The sequence below is a fragment of the Pongo pygmaeus genome, chromosome 11 (assembly GCF_028885625.2).
Source record: "Pongo pygmaeus isolate AG05252 chromosome 11, NHGRI_mPonPyg2-v2.0_pri, whole genome shotgun sequence".
Taxonomy (NCBI): Eukaryota; Metazoa; Chordata; class Mammalia; order Primates; family Hominidae; genus Pongo; species Pongo pygmaeus.
This window is the reverse complement of record NC_072384.2, coordinates 125,513,466-125,538,961: the sequence shown is the minus strand read 5'-3', so window position 1 is coordinate 125,538,961 and position 25,496 is coordinate 125,513,466. Positions and strand designations below refer to the sequence as shown.

The 25,496-nt window shown below is 41.6% G+C and overlaps 1 protein-coding gene across 4 annotated transcripts in view; it reads left to right on the top strand.

Annotated features, from left to right (window-relative positions):
• The window catches only part of DOCK10 (dedicator of cytokinesis 10), a 274,133-nt gene that overhangs the window by 38,318 nt on the left and 210,319 nt on the right, over positions 1–25,496 (top strand). The window contains exon 1 of one of the 4 annotated variants that reach the window (XM_063648412.1): positions 20,183–21,766. The exons of 2 other annotated variants lie outside the window; for them this stretch is intronic. In XM_063648412.1, the coding sequence (XP_063504482.1) occupies positions 21,605–21,766 (162 nt within the window). In that variant the 5' untranslated portion in view covers positions 20,183–21,604. Of the gene's footprint in view, positions 1–20,182; positions 21,767–25,496 lie in introns of those variants that run through there. One more of the 4 variants, XM_054477377.2, reaches the window with a different exon arrangement.

Genomic DNA, 25,496 nt, shown 5'->3' with positions numbered 1-25,496 from the left:
TAACAGTGAGCTCTATTATGATTGGACCTGTAGAGCAGATGTGAAACTCCAATTGCCATTGAACAAGTCACACAGAGAAAAGATGGCCTCTTTCCCCAAAGCAGCTTGGGAGTCACTGGCCTTATTTTATCAGTGTAAATGCACATAATGGACTTTAAAGAGACAATATTTCTTGTGGTTTAGGAGACAGGATGGCCATTAGGGATCAGGGATGCTAATGAAATATCAACAACGTTACCTTGTAAAATTTGGAACAAATACTACTGTTAGATAAAACTTTTAATTTGAAACTAAAACAAGTGAAGCACATGTCTGTGTTTTAGATTTGCCTTTTTTGAACAAAAGGTTCATTCAGTCAAACATGAAGTCAACACACTCAGGAAAGTGTCAGGATTTCAGGATTGTGCGTATTTCTTCTGATTCGAGTTGCATCAGCCACAGTGCTAAGCAGAATTCTACTCCTAAGATCAGCCTTCTGGCGGAATGATAAAACAAAGGCCCCACACCACCATCAGTGAACTTAGGATCTCCATGGGATGTTTACCCCAAACTCAAACTGAAAAATGTAACCTTCCAGCCAGACACGGGGGCTTACACCTGTAATCCCAGCACTTTGGGAAGTCGAGGCAGATGCATACTTGAGTCCAGGAGTTCAAGACCAGCCTGGGCAACATGGTGAAATCCTGCCTCTACTAAAAATACAAACATTAGCCAGGTGTGGTGGTGCACACATAGTCCCAGCTACTCGGGAGGCTGAGGTGGGAGGATCACTTTAGCTCAGGAAGTGGAAGCTGCAGTGAGCTGAGATCGTGCCACTGCACTCCAGCTGGGTGATAAAGTGAGACCCTGTCTCTAAAATAGAATAAAATAAAAATAAAAATGTAACCTTCAAATTCCTTCCCATTCTCAAATAGAGATGGAATTTGTCACTCTCAGAATTTACCCTGGTCATTTCTCGGTTCTTGCTGTCTGCCCCAAGACAGACCACACTGATGTGGTTCATACCAGTTCTGCAGTGTTGAGCATTCAACAACATTCTGTGGGTGATGAGATGCCATCTCTTGGCTTTTTTCTTTCTGCATATGTGGATGTTTACACCTGCCCGAGCATGCAAGACAGACCACACTGATGTGGTTCATACCAATTCTGCAGTGTTGAGCATCCAGCAACATTTCAGACTGTTTCTGGGAGCTGTGGGTGATGAGATGCCAGCTGCTGGCTTTTTTCTATCTGCATATGTGGATGTTTACACCTGCCTGCCCATGCAACCAGCTCCTCGTGGCATGGCGTGGCCACTGTCTCGCTGTGATGAGGAGTCACTGAGACACTTTCTGTCTCCGAATATTCTCATCAGTTAACAGTTAAAAGAGAGCTGAACAGTTGACTAAATCTCAACTACTGAGGCCAAAGAAATGTATGACTTGTCTATCAATAAAGGACCCTAAGAGGCAGAATCAGGCTTACATCTATGTAAACTCACTGAGAAAGCCGTGTTGTCATTGCAGTTCTTGGTCTGTGCCTGCTTTTATTCAGCATGCCACTTGGTAATGGAAACTTGAAGAAATGATACTACAAATAAGTGATATTGAGGATGACAGTCTGTTCATTTTTAAAGAGCAAAATGGCAAAAAGGATGCATTTGCCCTTTGAGACCTCTTCTCACAATGGACAGCAGGGGGCAGTGCTAATATAGGGAGAGTTTAGCGTCAGGCAAACAAGTGGTATCGGCCTTCAAAAGTCAGATGCTTCGTGAGCCACATAGCCTTTCGCATTTGAAATACTCTAACTCACTTTTCCTCCCAAGTGCCATTTATTCATCCTTCACGGCCCAAGTCAAATAGCTTAGCCTCTGAGAAGCCATACGGAATCCCCCTGACTGAATTACGGTCCCTCTCTCTTGGCTATGGGTTGCTTATGTGTGTCCCCTTACCCGCTACCCCCAGATTCACCTGTTGAAATCCTAACTCCTTAAACGGTGGTATTAGGAGGTGGGGCCTTATGGAAGATGGTTAGGTCATGAGGGCAGAGCCCTCAGGAGTGGGATTAGTGCCCTTATGAAACAGGCTCAAGGGAGCTCATTTGCTCCTTCTACCATGTGAGGACAAACCAAGGAGATGCCATCTGTGAACTAGGAGGTAGGCCCTCACAGACACCGCACCTGCCGACGCCTCGATCGTGGACTTCCTGCCTCTAGAACTGTGTGAAATGAATTTTTGTTGTTTATAAACCACCCAGGTTATGGTATTTATTATAGCAGCCTGCGTGGACTAAGACACTGCCCTTCCACAGTATTGCAAATAAAACTCTATTATAGAAAGTCTGTTGTATACTGGCCAGGCGCGGTGGCTCATACCTGTAATCCCAGCACTTTGGGAGGCCGAAGTGGGCGGATCACAAGGTCAGGAGATCGAGACCATCCTGGCTAACACGGTGAAACCCCATCTCTACCAAAAATACAAAAATTAGCCAGGCATGGTGGCAGGCGCCTGTAGTCCCAGCTACTTGGGAGGCTGAGGCAGGAAAATGGCGTGAACACGGGAGACGGAGCTTGCAGTGAGCTGAGATCAAGCCACTGCACTCCAGCCTGGGCGACAGAGCGAGACTCTGTCTCAAAAAAAAAAAAAAGGTCTGTTGCATACTGTTGTGTAGCTCTTTTCATTCATGACTTACCAAAGTCCCGAGCACCTACCTGCTAGTTCATCTATGTACTTACTGATAAATGCATATACCCTGAATGTGGCCAGACTACTGCTACTATTTCTACTATTAGTAGCTAACCAGTCACTTTAAAGTACTGATAAAATATCACTGCCTAAAATAATGTTAGTGCTGTTTGTTGACACAAAACAGCACTAAGCCACTTCATAGGTTAACTCCAATTAACACATCGTTAGCCAGATTAACACAATAGTTTCTAGTGATTAATTTTCTTTTTTCTTTTCTTTTTGAGATGGAGTCTCACTCTTGCCTAGGCTACAGTGCAGTGGCACGATCTCGGCTCACTGCAGCCTCTGCCTCCTCAGTTCAAGCAATCCTCCTGCCTCAGCCTCCCGATTAGCTGGGATTACAGGCCTAAGCCACCACGCTCAGCTAATTTTTGTATTTTTAGTACAGACGAGGTTTCACCAGGCCAGGCTGGTCTCAGACTCCTGACTCCAAGTGATTCTCCTGTCTTGGGCTCCCAAAGTGCTGGGATTACAGGCATGAGCCACCCAGCCTGATTTTCTTTCTAGTAGTAGCCTGTGACCTGTTTCGGGCAACCTTTCTCTGAGGGAAAGACACAGAAGCATGGCTGGCTCATGGAGTCACTACTCTCAATCCCTTTTTCCCACCCTACTGTTGGCGTAGACACCTTGGAGACATTGTGAACGTGTTGAAATTCTCCAGGCCTTCTCACAGGATTGGCATCAATTGCTTTTGAGGAACTATGGACAGGAAATGCTCAAAACAATACAATTGTTTCTTCCTTTGCTAGAGAACTCAACTTTCACTCTTCCACATGTGGAAAGCACAATTCCACGAATGACTGTAATAAATAGAATATGTGTTTATAGATACTAGGAGATCCCCAGCAGTTCTTTCCTTCTAGTTTTAGAATCTGGCCACATAGATCATTATAAACTGCAGCAATAAGAGTGAAGTCAGTTTTCCATCATGTGTAAAGCCAGTAATTGCGTGTGTGTGTGTTTGTGTGTCTGTGTGTGTGTGTGTGACTTGAGTGATCCCAGTGCTGCTTTATAAATGATAGAACATAGCCTTTGTGGCTTCAGAAGACTCATCATGAATCTTCCCTGGGCCAGCTGTATTTTTGCATAGAAGGTGTATGAAATTGAAATTCACATCTCTTCCCTTTGGATATACTGTAATTTTCTAACTGAAGGTCATTTGCCAATTCAGCAGTTCCTGCTTCAGTGCCTTGTGACGTCAGGCAGGATGCTGTCTGAAGAATGATCAGAGAGATCCTGTTGCACCACACATAATAAAGCTTTCAATCCATAGCTGAGCTTTTCCAAGCTCTTGGCATGCAATAAAATACGTATTTACTGTTGCATACTGTCAGATTGCAACTCTCAGGTTGGAGACCTTGGAAATGCTGCTTCTTTGGGCTTAATTTTTCTTATCTGCAATTATGGGCATTAAACCAGACAATGCTCATTTTAGACTAAAGAATCTACCAAAAAAAAAAACCCACCATTATAGTGTTTATGGATATTTTCTCAAGAGGGAATCATATTATTTTTGAGATTTACACCAAAATATAAGCTCCCAGAGGATAAGACTCTTTGTGTCTCTGTATTCACTGTTTTATCCCCAGGGCCTGGGATGTTGCCTAGCCCAGACTAGCAGTCAGTAAATTTTCATTAAATAGAGAAAATAAGGAAAGAGGGGAGAGAGGGAGGGAGGCAGGAAGGGAGGAAGGGAAGAAAGCTAGCATATTAATATCTCATTAAGTTGAGCTTCACTCGCTGGAATAACAGTGCTGAAGCAACTCTGAAGAAGGTGTTTGCAAGAAGTTTAATACTATGAATGAGGTAGGGCGTGATGGCCAAGACAGGAGAATCTCTTGAAGCCAGGAATGCAGCGTGGGCAACATAGCGAGACCCTTATTGAAAAAAAAAAAAAAAAGAGAGAGAGAGAGAGAAAGACAAAGAAAAACAATACTATAAATGATATTTTTTAGACAAAGTCTTACTCTGTCACCCAGGCTGAAGTGCAATGGTGCCATCTCAGCTCACTGCAACCTCTGCCTCCTAGGTTCAAGAGATTCTCCTGCCTCAGCCTCCTGAGTAGCTGGGACTACGGGTGTGTACCATCACACCCAGCTAACTTTTGTATTTTTAGTAGAGCCGAGGTTTCAGGTTTCACTATGTTGGCCAGGCTGGTCTCAAACTTCTGACCTCAAGTGATCCACCCGCCTCGGCCTCTCAAAGTGCTGGGATTACAGATGTGAGCCACCACACCTGGCTATAAATGAAATTTTAAGAGCAATGCTTTCATAAGAGAAAACACTTCTAAGAATTTCAGCCATCCTTTTCCCATATAAAAATCACATGCAGAGAGCTGACTTGTGACCCTTTGATGGAGGGAGTTGGTTATAGTAAATGCTTGTTTTCAATCCCCCTGGGTTAAGAGTGAATGGGAAAAGAAGAAGGGAAGAAAGAGGGTGCTTAGATTATGTTTTCCAGGTGTTTGCCAGTGAGGGAAGGTGAAAGAATACTTTAGCCAAAAAAATCTTAGGGTTGAAGAAAGTTGTATATGTGTGTGTTGTGGGGGAGTCATTTTATACATAGCAGAAGCTTTTATGCTGCTAAGGGGAAGGAGCCTGGAGAGGGGAGAGGAATGATTGATGGAGCAAGATCCTGGAAGAGATGAGAGTACAGAGATTGGTTCCAGAGAAGGGAAACCTTCCCTTGCATCTGACACCAAGGAGAATGTAAGGAGGATGTAAGTAAATATTTAAAAAGAGCAAGAAGAATACAAATAACACCAAGGTGTTGAGCCAAGAAAACCCAGACACTCCTGAATCATTTTGGTAATGTTCGTTTGCTCCTTGTTCATTCATTTTTATGCAGCTGCTAATCCTGACTCACAGAGAAGCGGCAACAGAGGCAAAATATTAAGAAAATGTATTAAAAACTTACATTTGGCATATTTCTAATTGAGAATCCAAAACAGATTGCCACTTTCCAATTCATCTTCATCTCACTCTTAGAATCCCAGGGCACCATGAGATTGAAAGTAATGAGAACTATAACCAGGAGGGTAGCACTAGAAATTGAAATACGGGCATGTGTTCCTGAGTCACTGAGAGCTCTGAGGGTACAGAACATCACAGCTTTTGGAATCTACATGAGGGAAAAAAGACAAGAGCCAGCTGGAGCGACACATGTTTGTTTGCCAAAATGTTGTTTATATCTCCATGCCTACACACCCACACCCTGCTTGGTCTTCTGGTAGCCCCCTGGGTTCTTTAAGGCTGTCTTTGAGCCACCAGTCTTCCCTCTGCAAATCTGCCTTCAGGTCTAAAATCTTCTCTGTGGCTTTGAACCATATTGCGTGTTTGGTAGCAGCTCTCTTTCTGAATTCTATCCTGGTGCTTTCAAGCCTTTTAGTACATACCTCTGGACTTCAATTTTGTGCTCACCATTCCTGCCTCACACACTGGGTGTTGCACATACTCCCACACGGGCTGCTGTCTAACTCCTCTCCTCCCGCCCTCCATCAGCAGGTACATTTGAGCCGTGCTTGTTGCAGGTTGCACACGATGGCAGTGAAGAGGAGGGCAGCAAAGATCACCCCAGTGTCTCAGGGAAAATGGCGCCTCTGTTAAAAAGAATAGGACAGCCGGGCGCGGTGGCTCTTGCCTGTAATCCCAGCACTTTGAGAGGCTGAGGTGGGCGGATCACCTGTGGTCAGGAGTTCGAGACCAGCCTGGCCAACATGGTGAAATCCCATCTCTACTAAAAATACAAAAATCAGCCGGGCATGGTGGCAGGCACCTGTAATTCCAGCTACTGGGGAGGCTGAGGCAGGAGAATTGCATGAACCCGGGAGGCAGAGGTTGCAGTGAGCCAAGATTATGCCATTGCACTCCAGCCTGAGCAACAGAGTGAGACTCTGAAAGGAAGGAAGGAAGGAAGGAAGGAGGGAGGGAGGAAGGGAAGGAAAGAGGGAGGGAAGGAGGGAAGGAGGGAAGGAGGGAGGGAGGGAGGGAGGGAAGGAAGGAAGGAAGCAAGGGACAAACCCCAACCCCAAAGGCAGTGTTGAATTTGGTGGGGAGCAGATTATGAAGACAGAAACATGGAAATAAGCATATGGGGGTTACAGTAGATTTTGAAGTTAGAGGTGAGAATTTGGAGATGCCAAATGTAGAGCAAACAAAGATCTTGTGAAGTTACATGAATACTGAGGTGGAACTGTCTTGTCCTTTCCTTCTCCTGCCTCTAATCAGAAGTCAGTGTGGCTAGTGGAGCTTCTGATCCAATTCCTATTCCTCACTCCAGCTTCTCTGCAAGACAGCAGCCAGACTCTAATCTGGTCTGCCTGTTGCACCCCCTATACGTGCTAGATATTTGTCTCAATATCACCCCTGATGTCTGGGGCCTGCATCTCCTTTCACGCTGAAATTTAATCTGCCAACCTGCCTGCAGAGTCAAGTTCGAAAGCTGCTCAGTGCTTCTTCACTGTGGGACCTCTTCACTATTAAGCCCTGGTCATATTGCTAATACTTATTGACATTATTATGCCAAACACCTGGCTAAGTGATTTCACATGGATTTTCTTATTTGATTTTCGCAGTAGCCATAAGTGTTAGAAACCATTAACAAGGGGGCCGTGCATTCCATTCTGTCTGTGAATAGTCCCTATGTTTGCATAATTATTAATAGCACCCTCTCTCACTTTCAAAGGGTTCTGGTTTGGATGGTCAATTATATGGGCATCCTAACTGTCATTACACTTACTCTCCTTAGTTTACAGATGAAATGCAGAGAAGTTAAGTCCCTTCTCCATTGTCACACAGCTGATAAATGGCTGAGCCAGGACTTGAACACAAGTGGTCTAACCCATTGTGATTGAATTCATGTCTACAAGTCCCCTTGAAGTTTGGATGGATACCTGGCCTTTTAGGATTTGTTTCTTCTACTAATTCAGTTGTCATATTTTGTGTCATACCAGGCGACTTATCCTTTTGCACCCCCAGCCGACTCCTAGTGATCACCAGGCCCCACTGTGCCTGATTAGAAACAGCAGATATAGGGTGACCTTTTATCACACAGTGTGATGAAGAGGAGAGAAACGAAGTGCTCGCTTGAGTGGGTAGGAGACTTGAACGAGACTTTTATTGCATAAGCAATGGTTGGGCCAAGTAATGGCCTAGCCATTTATTTTGGACAACTTACTAGTTGACTCAAATTACCCCATAGTCAGTTCCAAGGAAGTAAATAACATCTATCAAGTAACTAGCTAAAATGCTAAAAACAAAAATGCCATTTTTTAGGTAGAAGTTTACCTAAAAAACCTGGGCTTTTGCAAAAATTGGAGTTTGGATATCCATAGTATCCTTTTTACATTAAAACAAGTTCTTGGCCAAGAGTGTGAGCAATACACATTAAAAATTCTTTAAGCTGATATAATACCTTTTTCTCAAAGAAAACCAAAAAGTTAAAAATGCAGCAATCACTTTCCACATCCTGAAAACAAGGGAATGTACCGAGATTTGCACAATTAACCATGCTTTTTTAAAAGCATTCTGTCCAGCAATTGATGACTTATATTCTTGGCTCATTTGGACTGGGTGGCTCTCCATGGTTCTGTCTTGTGAGGAGGGAGTGGAAGCAAGTCCCTGTGGACACCTATGCTACGCAACATCCTTTCAATGCTAGAACAGTAAAAGTTACATTAAAATATCCAAATTGTTCAAGACCCAGAAACAACTACAAGAGGCCCTCCTGTGTATTATTGGCATGAAATAGATAATAGGTGTTCAATAAGTGCTTGTTGAATTATATGTGTTGACGTTAGATGATCTACTAAAGATGCTTCTTATACATATAATTTGTGTGTGGCAGTGGGTGTCTACAGTGAGACTATCTTCAAGGCAGACTCCAACAATCTCTACCTCTTGATACTCATGCCCTGTGTAGTTCCTTCCCACTCTGAATGGGACTAACCTATAGACCAATAGGATATTGCAGAAATAATAGTGTGTAACTTAGACTGGTCATAAACTTCAAACTCCAGTAACTTAGACTGGTCATTGTGGCTTCCTCCGTATCCTCTTGGATCTCTGGCTCTAGAAGAAGCCAGCTGCCATGTCATGAGGACACCCAAGCAACCCTGTGGAGAAACCCACCTGGTGAGGAAGTCAGGTCTGTCACCTTCCCCTCCTGACTTGCCAGCCATGTGTGTGAACCGTGGGAGGGGACCTGCAGCCTTCAGATGACCGTGGGCCCAGTCAAAACATCTTGTCTGCAACCTCAGGAAACACCTTGAGCCAGAACTACACATCTATGCCACTCCTGAATTCCTGACACACAGAAACTGTGAGATAACAAATGTTTATTTTTGTTTAAAGCTATTAAGTTTTGGAGTACTGTGTTATTCAACAGTAGATAACAAACACAGATTTATTTTATGCATTGTGTGTGTGTGTGTGTGTGTGTGTGTGTAAAAATTTGCTTTGAACTAGAAAAAGATCTACATAAAGTGAGTAGAAGAATGACATAGTATATACCCTGAAACAGACCAGTCGGAGGAAGATCTTGTCTGCCGACACTGGATGTGTACCAGTGACCTCTTCCCAAGGATCTCCCAACATATGTTAGCAATGATGATTGTCAGGCCATACTAAGATAGAAGCTGCTAGAAAGAAGCAATCTTTGTTGTGACAATATTTTAGTGAGTACTGCATCTCACCTACTCAATGCCTGTAAGAGAAAGAAGTAGAGACTTTCTGGTGGACGGTGTCTCCCACTTTTTGGAGAGGGTAATAGTAGCTGCCACTTGCTGACCTTGTAGTACTACTTCCTGGCATCATGCTAAACCTTTTATACATATTATCTCACTTAATTCTCACAGCAGTCTTCTGAGGGAAGTGTGAAGGTTGAGAGGAGTTAAGTAACTTGCTGAAGATTACCAAGCTAGTAAGAGACAGAACTGACTTTCAAATCCAGGCTTTTTCTAGAATCTTCCTTAACCAGTACGTATACTACCTCTGATGTCACGTTAAACTTGATTTTGAAGCTTTATATCACCATTAGCCTCTATAGAGGTGGCCATAACATAAGTTGATAGGCTACTCTTTTAAAAAATCTTATATATTAAATGAATTACAAAGCAATGTAATATGTCACCATTTTTATTCATAGACATGTAGTGATAGGCTGTGTTTTAGAACCCAAAGCATGTTCATGGGATATGCCCTCTCTTCATCTCTACATTGGGTGGGGACAAGACCTTTATCAAGACTGCCTAAGATAATTTGTATTCCCTTGAGAAATGTAATAGGATCCTATCCTAACCACACATATTCCTAAAGACCCAAGAGTACATGCAGTTGACCAGGTTTAAGGGTTTTTCAAGGTAGAAACACTACCAGCATGGAGGCTGGGCTCCTACCCCCACATAACCCAGCAATCCTGGAGCCAATCTCCATTTGAACTGCAGCTTTGCCCTCTGTCAGCTTGGCCACGTTGGGTGGGGGACAGAGTGGGCTTGGGGATGGAGGGAGGAGGATGCCTTCTACAGTCAGAATTCAGTTGCACTTGAAAATAAAACAGGATAAAAATACTTTGCCTAAAAGATGAACATGAATATCCTGCATCCTATCTTGCATTCTTCTCATCTGAAATGCTGGGAGCCCAGTGATTTCTCCCACTTTAGGAGGTTCTCTGTTCTCCCATGACGGCTAATGCCACTCTGCAATGGAAGGCACAGTTGACTCACTTCGTGAGCTGCCGTGGACTGTGGATGCTCCCAAGTTGAGCCCATAACCGATAGAGCTTCTCTTTTCACTGGGTTTTCCCAATATCTCAGGTGCTGTGTCAAGTGCTCCATTTGGATTATCGCATTTACTCCTCCTTATCCTATAAGAATCTGATACAATACATGACTACCATTCCCATTTCTCCACTGCAGAAACAAAGAACAGAAGATCATTTGCCAAAAAGCCACAAATCCAGGAAATGGTAAATTCAGGTCTGTTGGACAGCAAAACAAACAAACAAACAAACAAACAAAAAAACCAAAAAAAACTTCCAAAGAAAGACCATCTGAGTCTTCTTAGTATTCTTTCCATCAACCTGCACCACAGGGCAATGCCATCTACATATTAGAGCTAACTGGGGTGACTGTTCTGGGCTTGGTAGGACCTCCTTCCACTGCCTGATTTCCAGTTCTTTCCTCTTACACCTCACTTTTCAGTGCTCCTACCTCTTTTGTGACACTATTGGTGATGTTTACTATAGCCTTCAAAAAAAAATATTGTTAGGGGAATGTGGTATATCCCAACAACAACTCCTATCTTCACCTCTACCTTAAAGTCCAGCCACTGGTCATTGGTGTTCTATCTGAATCTTTTTGTTAGATAAAGCTATAGAATCCTAGACCTAGAAGAACACATGTCATCTATTCTAACTCTCTAATTTTATGGACAAGCAAACTTAGATCCAGAGAAAGAGATGACAAGACTTGTCTGCAGTCCTAATTAGTGTTAGAGCCCAAAGCCAATTCCCTGCTTTCCACACCTCTTCACACAAGAAGGAAGGCTGCACATGTCCTCTTGGGAACTTCAGTTGTCAGTAGCACAAACTGGAGATAATAGGAACAAAAACTTTAAGAAGCCACATCTTGCAATTGAGGTTGTAAAGAGAGGCTAAACATTATCTTATCAAGTTAATCTTCTGAATATTGCCACTTCTCCTATTCCTGCTGGACTTAAACTTTGGTTTGTCCCTGTTTCCTTTCAAAACCCTGGAGCTGGGTGCTTTGCACCAACCCTAAAATGATATGTTGGGCGACTCCCCTGAGTCCTGGCAAATAATGTAAAATTGAGCTCAGGCTATCTTTTTATCTTTAAAATCGATTTGGAAAGAACATTGTAAATGACTTTAAAGACTGCCATTTTCATGTTTGGAAAGCAATTCATGATTATTGTAAACTAGATTTAACTTGGAATGTTTAAGACGTGGGTGGTTAATTCCTGCCACAATTCAAAGGGAGAAAAATGAACACAGAAAATAAAATAGAACAAGTACAGAGAGTACAGTTAATAGCTCATTTATCCCATGTCATCCAAAAATATTTTTCACATAGCTAACTCTTGAAGATAACATAATTTGCCCAATTTGATCACTTAACTTTTAAAAATTAAAAGCAGTTGCTGGTGGAAGTTTTATCTAGAATGTGTCACAGATTTCTCCCTCCTGAACCCAAGGCCACTTGGACATAATTTGGTTTTTCCTGATGCATTAGTGTCCTTGTTGTGAATATATTCCAGTAACAATTCCTCCTGTATTCACCCCCACCATAAAGTCCAAACATCAGTCATTGATGCATCAGTCATTTCCCTAATGCATCAGTTTCATCCATTGTACTGGGGTAGAACACCGTAATTTATATCCACCTTTCTAGTGTTTACCGCCCCGAACATGGATTAGTCCCAGATACTGTGGATATTGATTTTTTTATCTTTTCCATTTTCTCAGATTGTCTGTCATCTGTCCCTTCCTTTGGTGGGTGGCTCATACCTTTAAGTTAGCCTGACTCAGCCATGCACCCTGGACCCATGGGCTGGTGAAGAGAAGTCAAGGAAACTTCCTGTCCCAACTCTCTCTTGTCCTTGCCACTTCGTTCCAGTGCCAAAGCTCTCTCTTCTGTTTGAGTTACTGTTTCCGCATGGCTTTATTGTTTTTGGGCCTTGACTTGCAGGACTGTTATCTACCCTCTTTGGTACTAACTTGGAATAACAATGATAATAACACAAATAGTTGTAATAATGATAATGGTGAAAGAATGATAACATCTACTATTTATGACAGTGTTTTTTACTATGTGCCTTTGTTACAAAAGTCATGTAGAAGGGTTCTTCTTACTCTTATGAGCCAATGGAGAAAATAAGGCTTAGAGAATTAATGTTCCAAGACAACAAAACTAGGATTCAAACACAGACGGGTCTCTTCAACTCCAAAACTCTTGCTCATTACTCTGAATCACTTTCTAGGCTGCATTATTTCACCCTCATTCCTTCCCTATGTATGCAGCCTCAGCTCCATCAGATGGCTGAGTCTTTGGTGGGCTGGCTTTATAGCTGGGCCCACCACAACCCCTTGAAAAAGCTTTCAGCCCACCTGCCTTCACCAGGGACATCCTTCCAGTAGAAATTGGCTGGACCAGGGCAGGTCAGAATGATATTGCTTCTGGTCAAAAGTCACTGTAAGCTTAGTTCAGCAAGCTCTTTAGAATCCTGCATAAGGTAACGATGTTAACCATGAGGATATAAAGACCTCTTCACTAAGCCACTCCCATTAGCTTCATAGAAGGAATCATGTGACATCCTTTTCTGGCTCTGGAGAAGTTGTTTCTGTCCCTTTTCAGGAATTGATTGTGATCAGAATAGTTGATGTTGCAAAAGTAGTGACCTTAGGGTAAGTAAGGTATTATTATATTATTTCAAATTTGTTTACTCATGAAAAAAACAGGGAAGGGGATTTAGAACTTGTGTCACATTACCATGGGAGTTAATTTCAAAGCACAGAGGAGACATATGCAACACCCTTTCCCGCATCACTCAGGGAAGACTGTGTGCCCCCGGGAAAAGAAGAGCAAGGAGATTAAAAAAAAAGACAAAAAAACTACTTACTGGGGAAGTGGGGAGAAAACAAGCAGTGTTTAAAAGTCCTTAATTTTCTCTTTTCCAGTAATAATTAGAATTTGTTAAATTCTTACCATGTGTTTGGTACTGGGCCCAGCACTTTACGTGAATATTAGATCCTCATTCATTGAACAGATGAGGAAACTGAGGCTTAAAATTTTTGCTCAAAGTCACAAAGTTAATAAACAGCTCAACAGGGATTTACATTTTGGCAAACTGCTTCCTGATGCCTAAGTGCCGCACTATACTACCTTTTATTAAGAATAAGAAAGGTTTAGTATGAGCTGAGAAGAGTTCAATCAAACATAGGTGCCTGAGAAAGGTAAGTTATTAACGGAACATCTAAATTATCCATGCACTCTGCAGGAAGCTGATTTAGAGGGCAATGAAAGATAATTTTCTGATGCATCTAAATGTACCATCGAAAGAATAATCTGCTTTTGAGCTGCATCAATGCCAAAGGTAGAAAAATTAAAATAAAGGAAAGCTTGGCAGCAGCACCTGATTTTTAAAGCAAAAGAACAGTGTGCTTTTTTCCAAAGTGATTAATTGTACAACTCAATAAATGTCAGCACATGGGAAAGATGCCTGCAAAGAGGAGGCCACTATAATTAAGTGAAAATGAAGAGAGAGAAACCGAAAGAAAAGGTCTCTACAAATCACAGTTGTGGGGGGATAAAAAGAGATCAGGGGTTACTATCACAATAAACTTAAGCCCCAAGTCCCTGAGTAGAGGCAGCAGTAGGAGGGGCAGATATGCAACTTGATAAAGGGTAACTAACTGGGTCCTAGGAAGAATGACTTCACTGGGTTGTGTTTTCCACTTTTCAGCTAAGAAGGCACTGATTAACTCCCTCCTAGCCATGTAATTGAGTTCAGACCTGGCAGGGGGCTTACCCATCTGGGAACAGACACGGAAAAAGATTCTCACTAATCTTGCCCTGGAAAATGACCAAATCCCATGACCTGGTTTTACTGACTGGGGGCAAAATCCCCTGCCACTTTCAGTCTAAGGGGTTCTCCTCCTTTGGGTCACTTTTGTTTAGGAACAATTGCTGAGCCTCTGGAAAATTTACAAAAAAGTTCAACATGATTAAGAGCTTGATGATGATGATGATGAAGATGATAATGATGACCATGATGGTGTGATTTTTATTATCTATTGATTCATTCATTCCACTAATCATTTCTGAGCTGTCATGGAAAGGCAGTGCTACAGCTTAAATCAGCAGATGGAGGTTTCCTGCCCTCTGCCTTGGTCCCCATGTTTGTTCCCATCACGTGACTCCACAGAGAATACTTGTGGTAGAGAAGGAAGATGAAACAAAGATTGCGAGGCAGTTGAGCTCCCACCAACTTGATGGTCACCCCTAGGTCCTCACACTAGCCCGGGAAGGAAAGTGGCTGGTTCCCTCTGCAGCAGCGACTTGTTTGAGCTGTCAGCCAACTCTCCAGGATCAGCCTCCAATGAATTCAAGAGTGAGTGGCAGCTCTTCCAGCATGGGCAACCAAGTCCACGCTCACAGAGTGTCCTGGGGTGATGGCCTCATTTTCCTCTTTCTAATTGGACCCAAAGTAGCCTCTTTTCTGGGGGCATTTTGGTGTTCACCAACATTTTATGTCATGTAGGGGGAAGCAAGGAATGATAAAGGGAGCTCATTACGTTTCTGTATTCTAAATATATGCTTTGACAGACAATTTAGGCAGTTAAGTCACTGCTGCCAGTGAACACTTCACACAGTAAACACAGCACCTTAAAAAAATTCGTTTATCAAATTCATTACATTTGAGTGGTTTCAATTCCCATCAAAATGCAATTTAAATCATCACCTTAAAACAATCTGCTCAATTGTTAGCTGGTTTCTGAAACTGTCATCCAAGAAAAAGTCACAGACTTTCCTGTGAGGGACAGACCAGCTCTCAAAGGGAATTTTCCAAGGTTGCCTCACTACCCCCTGCCACATGCCAGTTCTAATTCTGATTCTGCCACTTACTAGCCGTGATTTTCTGAGGGAATCACTTAATTTCTCTGTACCTCAGTTTCCTCAACAGTAAAACAGGGATGATCACAGCACTGCCTCACAGAGGGAGATGTACATGTACCCCGATGCATAAATATTCATTAGCACTGTGCCTGGCACATGGCGAGTGCTATAAGGGCTTGCTTTCTTAGGGGTATCATCATCATGATTATTATTCATTGAGCATGTACTCCAAGGTGGGTGCTGGATATATAGCAAACAAGGTAAGCACAATCCTATGTCTTACAGAGAGGGAAGACATAATTTAAAATTTAAATCAATCAGGATGTAATTACAGCTAGTGTGTTAGAAAGGAGACCTACAGGGTACAGTGATAAGGACTGAGGTTCAGGGCTGTGAAGCAATGCCTGTTAGGGGAAGCTTTTCCAGGGCAGTATCACCTTTAAGCTGATCCTGGAAGCTGAGAGGGAGGAGACCAAGCTTCTGTTATCACCCTAGCAGAGGCAGCATCACGCTTGTTCACTGAATAATTATGGGCCAGGCTCTATGTTGGTCTTTGCAGTTAATCTCTTTCCACCAATATCCTGAAAGTGTAAAGGATGATCTCCATTTTACAGCAGATACTATTGAGGCTTAGAGAGGTTAGGTGACTCGTATGAGTCAGGCTGACTCCGAAGCTCGCTGTGAGCTTTTCTGCTGTGCTCTGCTGGCCACCTCTTCCACCAGCCTGTCATTTGGACAAGCATCAAATTAGATTTGAACCAGGATGCTCAGTCCATATTGACTGTAGGTTCTGTCAGTCTCACTATAAATTAACCCAAACTAAGAGAGGTCTACTTAGTTTGGGGAGCTAGAGTATTCTGCCTTCTGGCCCTGGGATCAGGGAGAGGAGGAACATTTGAATCCTCTCCTTCACTTGGTTAGACTGACCTGTGGACAAGCTGTTAGGTTGACTGGTGCACCAACTGCAGTCTTCATTTCTGGATATGTAAGCTAGTCTGGCAGGCCGACTAGATACACACCCCATCCCCACTGACCAAAGCCAAAACAGTGAGTGGTTCCGCTGAGGTGCTCACGCCTATGCTAGGTATTCTGGAAGTATTTGCCTTTCTTGGGGTATTTGGTGACAGGTGCTCTAGTGCTTTGTCTGTGCTAACAGGGTCCAAGGGCAGTTATCCAGTTACTTTCTCACATCCAGCCCCTACTTTCTAGAGCTTGGAGCCCCTTTTGGGCTCTGTCATGAGCAATGGCTGCCATCTGCTGTATCCTCTTGCGGTGTCTGTAAATTGTTCCTAAATACTTCATTTTTAGTTATTAATCAATGTGATCAAATTCACTTTTCATTCTTCAGAGATGCTCAAAAATTCTCATTTGCTGAAAAAGTTTCCCACCTTTTCTCATTTTGTTGTAATCAATATATTGCCTTTATACTGTTTTGTTGTCATTTCACTTGGATTTGGAGAAAGAGGTAGCTAAAAAAATGTACTCCGCACACCACCTTGAGCTAGAAGTCAGGGCCTACAGACTCCAAATGTGGAAACCATGTTCTGCTGGCCAGAGGGCAGGCCGGTGCAGCAAAAAGATACTTCAAAGGTGACTCCTGAACATTTGTGTTTTGGAAGCAGGGAGGAAGGCGGGGGTTAATTCAACCTGGGGGAATTAAGAACCTTTCTCTGAGGAGGTGATGATTCCCTTGAGGCTTCACTGTTAGAATATGGTTTTCCCAGGCAAGGTCCTTGTATTGGTTTGCTAGGGTACTAGGGCTGCTGTAGCAAAACACCACAGACTAGGTGGTTTAAACAACAGAAACTCATCTTCTCACAGCTTTAGAGGCTGGAAGTTGAAGATCAAGGTGCTCTTAGGGTTGTTTTCTGGTGAAGACTCTGTTCCTATCTTGCAAACAGCACCTTCTCACTGTGGCTTCATATGGCCTTTCCCTTGTGCATGCATGAAGACAGAGAGAGAGAGAGAGAGAGAGAGAGAGAGAGATCTGGTGTTTCTTCCTCTTCTTATAAGGACATTAGTTCTAGAGGATGAAGGCTCCACCCTTATGACCTCATGAAACCTTATTACTTTCTTAGAAGCTCTATCTCAAAACAGAGTCACATTGGGGCTCAGGGTTCCAACATATGAATTTTGGGGGGACATAATTCTACCCTTAAACTCTTAGCCTTTCCATAAATTTATCTTGATAAATAAGTTCTGATCATGACCTTATTAGGGTTTTGAAATAGACCCACCAGAAACTCACAGTGTGTGAAGCAATGAAACCAAGCTGTATAGCATCAGGGATATCCAAAAAGCCCTCGAGGCTGATTTTGTTAGGCTTCATTTCTCAATTTTTTATTTCTCAAATATTTTATCTAAGCTCATCTTTGTTTTTACAAGATAAGCATCTGTTATCAGCAGTAGGTTTCCATGTACTTGATGCCTTATAGAGGACAGCAGAAAACCTCTCCCCATCCAAGGTCAGCATTATGCATCAGAAGACTCAGATGTACCAGGTCTTTTGGGGAGAAGAATGTGGGCTTCACCTCCATCATGCCAAAGCACAGTCCAATTTGACACAGTCAAAATAGATGTAGGTATTTTGCAATAGATTAGATATATAGATTTAGACACACGGCTCTTACATAATTTAATAAAGCTGGGAAGGTCCAACACTTTCAATGGACATTATTTATTTAAATTAAATATGTATTTCCTTGCCCACTGTAAAAAGGTCTTTGGACATATTATCCCAGTGGTGGATATATCTACATGTACAGCCAAATCATTCTTAGGCCAAAAGATTCTAGAAAAGTGCTCTGAAAACTAAATTCATTAGTCAAGATTTGTTGAAGAAGTATGGGCAGTCTATAACTGGGTAGGTGGACCCCTGAGGCAGAGTCCAGAACCCTCCTAGGATTCAGTACGATTTTGCTGGTTTTTGTTTGTCCCTTCATTCGTTTTTCTTTTTTTTTTTCTCCTTAACCTCCTTTACTCTCTCGAAATGCCTTACTTTTTCTTCCTACATGTCTTTCTCCCTGGTCAATAAGATGTTAAAAACATCTCCCTCCGTCCTTCCTTCCATTTCCTGTGAGCATTAAGGCTACTACAATCTACACAACACAGCTATCTCTGCTTTGAAACAAGAACATTTTTTGTTGTATACAAATTAAAGATTTCATAAATGCTGAATAAATTTATATATATGAAATAACATACAATAATATGATATAATATAATATAATATTAATGACCCAGGATGAAATCTAGCTTCCAACACTTCTTTGGAAAATTTAGCGTTACGAATTGTTAGTGACATTATTTCCTAATCTAAGACAATTACTTTAAAAATCTTGTTTCTAGCATTTTAGGTTTAATAAATATCTTATTGAATCATGAGATAAGACCCTACTAGGGGAAGAAGGCAGACAAGAGAGTAAAGAAGAATCTCCAAAGGTCGTTTATTAGTAAGGCCGTGCACATTTGATGTTTGGAGGCCAAATTAATGATTCATCGTATTAATAGTTCAAATAAAAATAGCAGACACCTGCTGAAGAGTTTATACCTAATCTTAAAATATTTCTGCTTATCAAAAATTAGCCAGGTGTGGTGGTGCACACCTGTGGTCCTAGCCACTCGGGAGGCTGAGGCACGAGAATCACTTGAACCTGGGAGGGCGAGGTTGCCATGAGCCAAGATCCTGCCACTGCACTCCAGCCTGGGTGACAGAGCGAGACTCTATCTCAAAAAAAAAAAAAAAAAAGTTTCCTGTGTGTCAACATGCATGCTAAATATGACAGAAACATGGCCATGTCTCTGGGTAAGTTTCTGTGTCTCCCTCAACCCAACCCAATCTCCAGCTTCATTTACTATGTAAAACACAGAGCTCAGAACCCAACCCCTTTCTTGCAACTTTGCTGCATGTTTGAAATCTTTCATGAGAAAATGTTGGAGAACATACTCAACTCTTCTTTCCTGCATTTCATCTTTTTATTTCTTGTCCACTGGATAATGGTTGTGTGTACTGAATTCCAAAGAAACTAATCCTTGGACCTTCCTTTAGCTTGATAACAGAGGCTAACAGAGAGAGGAGACAATGAGAGAGAGAATATTGAGAGCCTGTCAGCAGCCCGTCAATAATAGGGGTGAATTCCTCAGAGGCAGAGGGGATCGATGAAGGCGGGACTGTAATAGCTAGAAAGCATCTCATTTGTCTCCCTAAAGACTTTGGCATCTGCCAAAACATCTGATTCCAAAAGCCACCCCAGAGGTCAGCCAGATTTAGAGAGAGATGGTTAGAGAGGAGTTTAGGATGTGAAGTGCATCGTGCCTGCCAAGCTCGTGGTGGATAGCGGAGGGATCTGTCTTCTCTCTCCAGTTTCTAACTGGGGCTGGTGGACTATTTAAGCGTTTCCAGCTAGCAGCTTGCTGCCTGCAAACTACGCAGCCATGAGCAGATGATCAGAACCTACGGAAGTGATTGGAGAGAGATATGTCCTGGGGGTTGGGAGTAAGTGGGTGGGGGTGGGCACTGCCATACAGGGAGCCCAGAGGAACTGTCCTATTTGAAAAGACACATTCACAAACATAGAAGCCCACTCTGCCCTTTGTCTCAAGTGGACACCATTAGATATAGATATTCAATACACAGAAACCAGACAGGCTAAATCGTAGCTTCTGTTCAGTAAATGGCCTAGTTGTTTAGAGTAAAAATGGTTTAGATTAGCACCCGGGCAGTCTGACAAAGGTCCAGAGGGATTTAGGGGACTTGCCAGTATCATTAGCATTTTTTTCTTCTTTTTCCAGCAGCACTAAAATATGTTTGCTCAAAACAGAGGGAGATGAAAAACTACTGGCAGCCAGTACTTCTTAAAAGAAAAGAAAAAGAAGAAAAAGAAGCATGTTTTACTTCTCTGGGGCGAACATACCAATTAAAACGATGCTGTGTTGTGACAGATTATTGAGCAATTAATGCCTATTTGAGCATCATGCTAGATGCTTCCGCGAAAGCAACCTTACTGAGGCCGGGGCGGCCACACGTTACAGCAAAACAATCCTTCCTAAAACTTCCTGCAGCACCCTTCACGCCGAGGAGCCCAGAAACCACAGAAAACATTTTTTTTCTTTGAATCTCCAAGAGTTACACTGGAAGAATTAGCTTGGCAGAAAGATCTCAACATCGAATTCTATTGGGGATTTCATACTTTCCTCATTTGTAAGCAAAATCTATTTTCCATGAGATATTTTTAGCGCAAGCAGCCCCTGTTGCCCTATTCTCTTTCACTATACCATTAGATGTTGAGGCCATTCCAGAAAGGACACGTGATTTCTAAGCATTTCTCTTTGGTTCTTTCCTAAGTGACTAGTCTCGCAGGAGTCAGGGAATACCAGACTTTTAACTACCAAAGACCTCAAAGTCCTTCCCAGAGCCTTGAATTCATATTGATAGGATGTTAAAATGCTTTACAGCTGCTTTTTCTAAGAGGTCAGCTTGGCGGAACTTGCTCAGTGACCTCAGTAATACAGATATTTTCAGCCCTGCAAGCCGCATATGTAAATATAAAATTGTGTTAGGCTGCAGAACTGCATGTGTGGGAACAGAACAACCATACTATTGAGAGGAAATCACAGGGGAACACTGGTGTCTCTCACGCAGGGCTGGTTAATGCGTGCATACTTTTGTTAAATCATCTTGATCTAGTGAACTCTATGTTTCAGATAAGCCAATTTCATTTCTGGAACTTATGAGCTATGAAAAGTAAAACCTCAATCACTTAGTGAGATGTCCAGCAAAATTTCCTTCAGGAAGTGTTTATGTTTATTAAAAAAAAATCATTTTCACTCTTTACATGATACCTCAGGAAAAATTGTCAGTGTAAAGTCAGGTTTTCAGTTATGTGATTTGAAAAAGTAATTTATTTGTGTGTCTGAGTGGGAAAGACATATTTATTCAGACCTCTGAAAGGAGAATTGAAGAGCTTCATTGTAATGAACAGGAAACATGCTCTCGATGTGAATTGAGAAATACTTTCTGAGCGCAGTGCTCTAATATTCCTGAGTGTGTTCAGTTTCCGTGGATCAAATCTTTCCCATCTCTGCATCCAAGCTATTTGGCCATGATCAGATGATCAGAGCTCAAGGAAGTGATTGGAGAGTGAGCCGGCTGCAGCTGCAGTGTAGGCTGTTTTCAGAGACAAGGAGCCACTGTTTTGCAAACATAGCATCAACATAGAAGTTATTTTGTAGGCTCCAGGATGCAGCGATGGGCTGCACTGCCAGCATTGTTCTGCTTCAAGCTTTTCGTTCTGTGGTCCAGAGGAGCTGTCCACACATTTGTAGACGACGCCAAGAGGAACCATCCCACGAAATTTTGCCTCTGGAAAGTGACGATGAAATGAATAGACCCAGAACCCTCATCATAATGGTATGGTATCCGTGGTAAAGCAGCCTCAGTGGATTGAACTATTATTATAGAGAGGTTACAATTTAGGGGTTTTGGTGTTTAGCGTTAGATAAAGGCATGTGTGACCTAGAGTTTACTACTCTGAAAATCTTTCAGAACTATTTCTATCATTCAAAGAGCATATTTTCTTCTTGTTGTATCTGTCATGAAATTGTACAGCTTCTCGGTCTACTAGAAATTCTCTTCTGCCTCATGGTTTGCATGTTGTTATTACCTTTTGTGCAGAAAATAAGAGAAAAATTTGGAGTTTGGTTTAAGTGAGTGGATTTTATTTTATAACTATAATTTGAAAGAAGAGCCCAAAATGGGCATTTTTTAAAAATCACATGTAACCATTGAAGTTGTATAGATGCTGATAGTTGGATCTTTAACTTCAGGATATTTGGGGCTTTTCTTTCTGACTCTGCAAAGCAAATTGCCTTTCCAGAATGCCTAACTTAGGCACAATATTAGAATAAAGAATTAAGAATTTTGTAGAATGCATAGTGTTTTCATTAGAAAGCTTTTTCTTGCCACTTGTCAAATTACATTTTTGTCTGTGCTTTAATTGTAATAAACAATGTTTTCCTTTTTTGTGCATCTGTTTGATCAGCAAGAATAAATTTGAGGATAGAGTTCTTTCTTTCTTTAAGTTTAAAAAGAGATCTGCTTAGTCACTAAAATCAGAATAGATGGTATGGTAAAGTTTCCAAAATTGAAGAGACATTGAAGTCTAGGTGGCTTCAGCATAATCGACTTTTTTCTCTTAGATTTCAATGTTGAGATATCAAGGATGTAGTAAATAATGAATGAAAAATACCTGCTACTCTAAAAGTTCTTAAATGAAAGTCATTTGGCTTGGGCTATGCCTCTGAGTGACAGAATACTAAACTATAACATTATTTGCCTACTTCTTCAACAAATCAATATTTTATTTTCAAAAAGCAATATGGTTCTTGAACTAGGGGGCTGTGATTATTTCTAAAAGGAAACACTAAATAGGAATAGTTTCATGTTTATTATTCCCATAAGTTTTCACAAATTAAATTTTAAAGGATTTGAAATAGGTTCAAATGTCAAAGAAATCTTTGTTTTCCAAGTTTAACTCTTGTTAATAACATTAACACACTCTATAACTATGTGTAGTGCTCATGCTATACCAGTGAGTCTTATTTTTCTAATTTTGTTAGTCTATAAAATTTTGCAGCTAGAAATTTGCAAAAAAAAAAAAAAAACCTTACACCTCAAAATAACTCAGAAATTTTAAAAAACTACTCACCTAGTCATAATATTTTTCCAAGGATCCTTTTGATTTATATAATACCTTTATTGATATTAAATAAGGTGATAAGATTATACTAATGAGGAAAATAAAGGCTTAGAAAGGTTGAATATCTTAACATCACATAGCTGCTAAATGCCAGCTCCCCGAATCACACTTAGAGCAATGATTCCAAAAGCCAGTGTATTTTCCAGTCTGTTCACACTTCTAAGGAAATAATGATAAAACCAGTAAACTGAATTTATGTAAGAAGTCTGATGGAAATCTTGGGCCACTCTGAGTAAAATGTGCCCATACAAAGTCATTGTGCATCTGGAAAATTTCTTCTGGGCCACTCCAAAATTCACACACTCACTAATCATTTATTGCCAGCCCACTATGGTCCAAGCACTGGTTCAAACACTTGGAATCCGCCAATGAACAAACCCATCAAAAGTCCCTACCCTAAGTTGCAAAGTTTGAAGGTGATAGAACATTTCGCCAGTCTTGTAGTTATGGAAATGCTACACTACAATTGTGACACTTAGTCTACAAACTTTAGCCAATGAAAATATTTTCTGTTTTCCAAGATGGTGGTTTGAAAATTTTAGTGTATTTCAAAATCACCTAGGAGTTTTCATTCATGCTAATCCTTGAGCTGTTGACCCCAAAGACTCTGTATGAGAAGGTATGGAGTGGAGCTCAGGAATCTGCTCTTGTAGCAAGCACTCCCAGTTGATTCTGACGAAGGAGTACTTTGGATGACACTTTGAGAAACATGGCTGTGGAAGATGGTAATCTAAACTGTCCACCTCTTCTCCTCCTCCAGTGTGATGTTCTTATATTGGCTAATTGTCTTCTCACTCTGGCTCTAAACTTCTGAACAAACTTTGATTTTTCTTTTTTATTCACTTTCCCACTGCCCATTAGTCACGAAGTTTTGTATATTGATTTTTTTTTTTTTTTTTTTTTTGTAAGATCACAGACTCTGGAGCCGGAGCACCTAGGTTGGAATCCTGACTTCATCACTTATCAGCTGTGTGACCTTGGGCATGCCGTTTAACATCTCTGTGTCTCTTTTCCTCTGCTGTAAAATGAGGATAGAAATTTTATCAAATTAGAGCAGTTGTATGGGTTTAATAAAGTAAGTGTTAAGTGCTTAGAACAGTGCCTGGATGTAACGGTAACACGTTCAATAGGGATGTGATCAGGGACATCTTAACTAAAAAGTGACATTTGAGGAAAGACCCTAAGGAGGCAAAGGAATGACCCATGCCACTTTCAGCAGGGAAATGCCTTATGCAGAAGGACCCGCCAAGGTGAAAGGCCCTAATGTGAGAAGAAGCCTGGGGTGTTAGCAGAACAGCAAGGAGGCCAGTGTGTCCACATGAGCCAAGGAGAGAGTCATAGAAGGCAAGGTCAGGGAGGCAATGGGGTCAGATCATGTCAGGCACACAGCTGTCAGGAAGACCTAGGCTTTTTCCAAGTGAGAAAGGAAGCCACTGGAAGAAGCAGGCCCAGAGGTTAAGAGCCTGGGCCATGGAGCCAGAATGTCAGGGTTTGAGTTGTATCTCTGCCATTGACTAGCTGTGTGATCTTGATGAATGACTTGTCCTCCTTGTGTCTTTGTGTCTTCATTGATAAAATGTAAAAAGTAACAGCACCTACCGGTGTAAGGTTATTGTGAGAATTCAGTATGTTAATAGGTGCAAATTGCTTAAAACAGTGACTGGTGAATAGTGAGTGTTATATTAACTATAACCCCACTAACTGGGAGGTCCTGAAGCAGGGAAGTAATGGGATCTCTGGCCATAAAAGGTCAAGGGCCAAGCAGGGAGACCATTAATTAGGAAGTGGTTGCAATGATCCCAAAGTCCTGGATGGTAGTTGTTGAGGCTGTGAAAAGTAGTCAGATTCTGGATAGATTTCAAAAGTAGAACCAATAGAGTTTGCCTATGGATTGAATATAAAGTGTGGGAAAGGAAAAGGTGTCAGAGTTGACTGTGCTTGTTATGGCGTGAATGTCCAGAAGAAACAAGTTGCCATTCAGATAAAGAAGAACACAGGAGTGGAAGGTTTGGAGAGAGAATCTAAGCTCACCCTAAGGATGCTGGGTTTGAAATCTCTGTTAGGTCTATAGATGGAGATGTCAAGTAGGAAGTTGCATATATGTCTGGAGTTTTAAGGAACTATATAAAGAGGAGTAAAGCCTAGCCCAGTGTAAACACTAATAAACAATTGATAAATGATCTTTCTCTCTTCTAATCTCCTATAATATTTATAGTGTATAAAGCCATTTGAAAGTTAATCATGCATTGCTTTCTAACACATCTCAGCCTATTTAATTGAATGTATAATTGTTTCTTTACTTGCTGATCACATATTTTTCTTATCTCACTGGTAGACAGGAAATTCCATCTACCAGAGCAATCGCTTCCTAATTAATGGTCT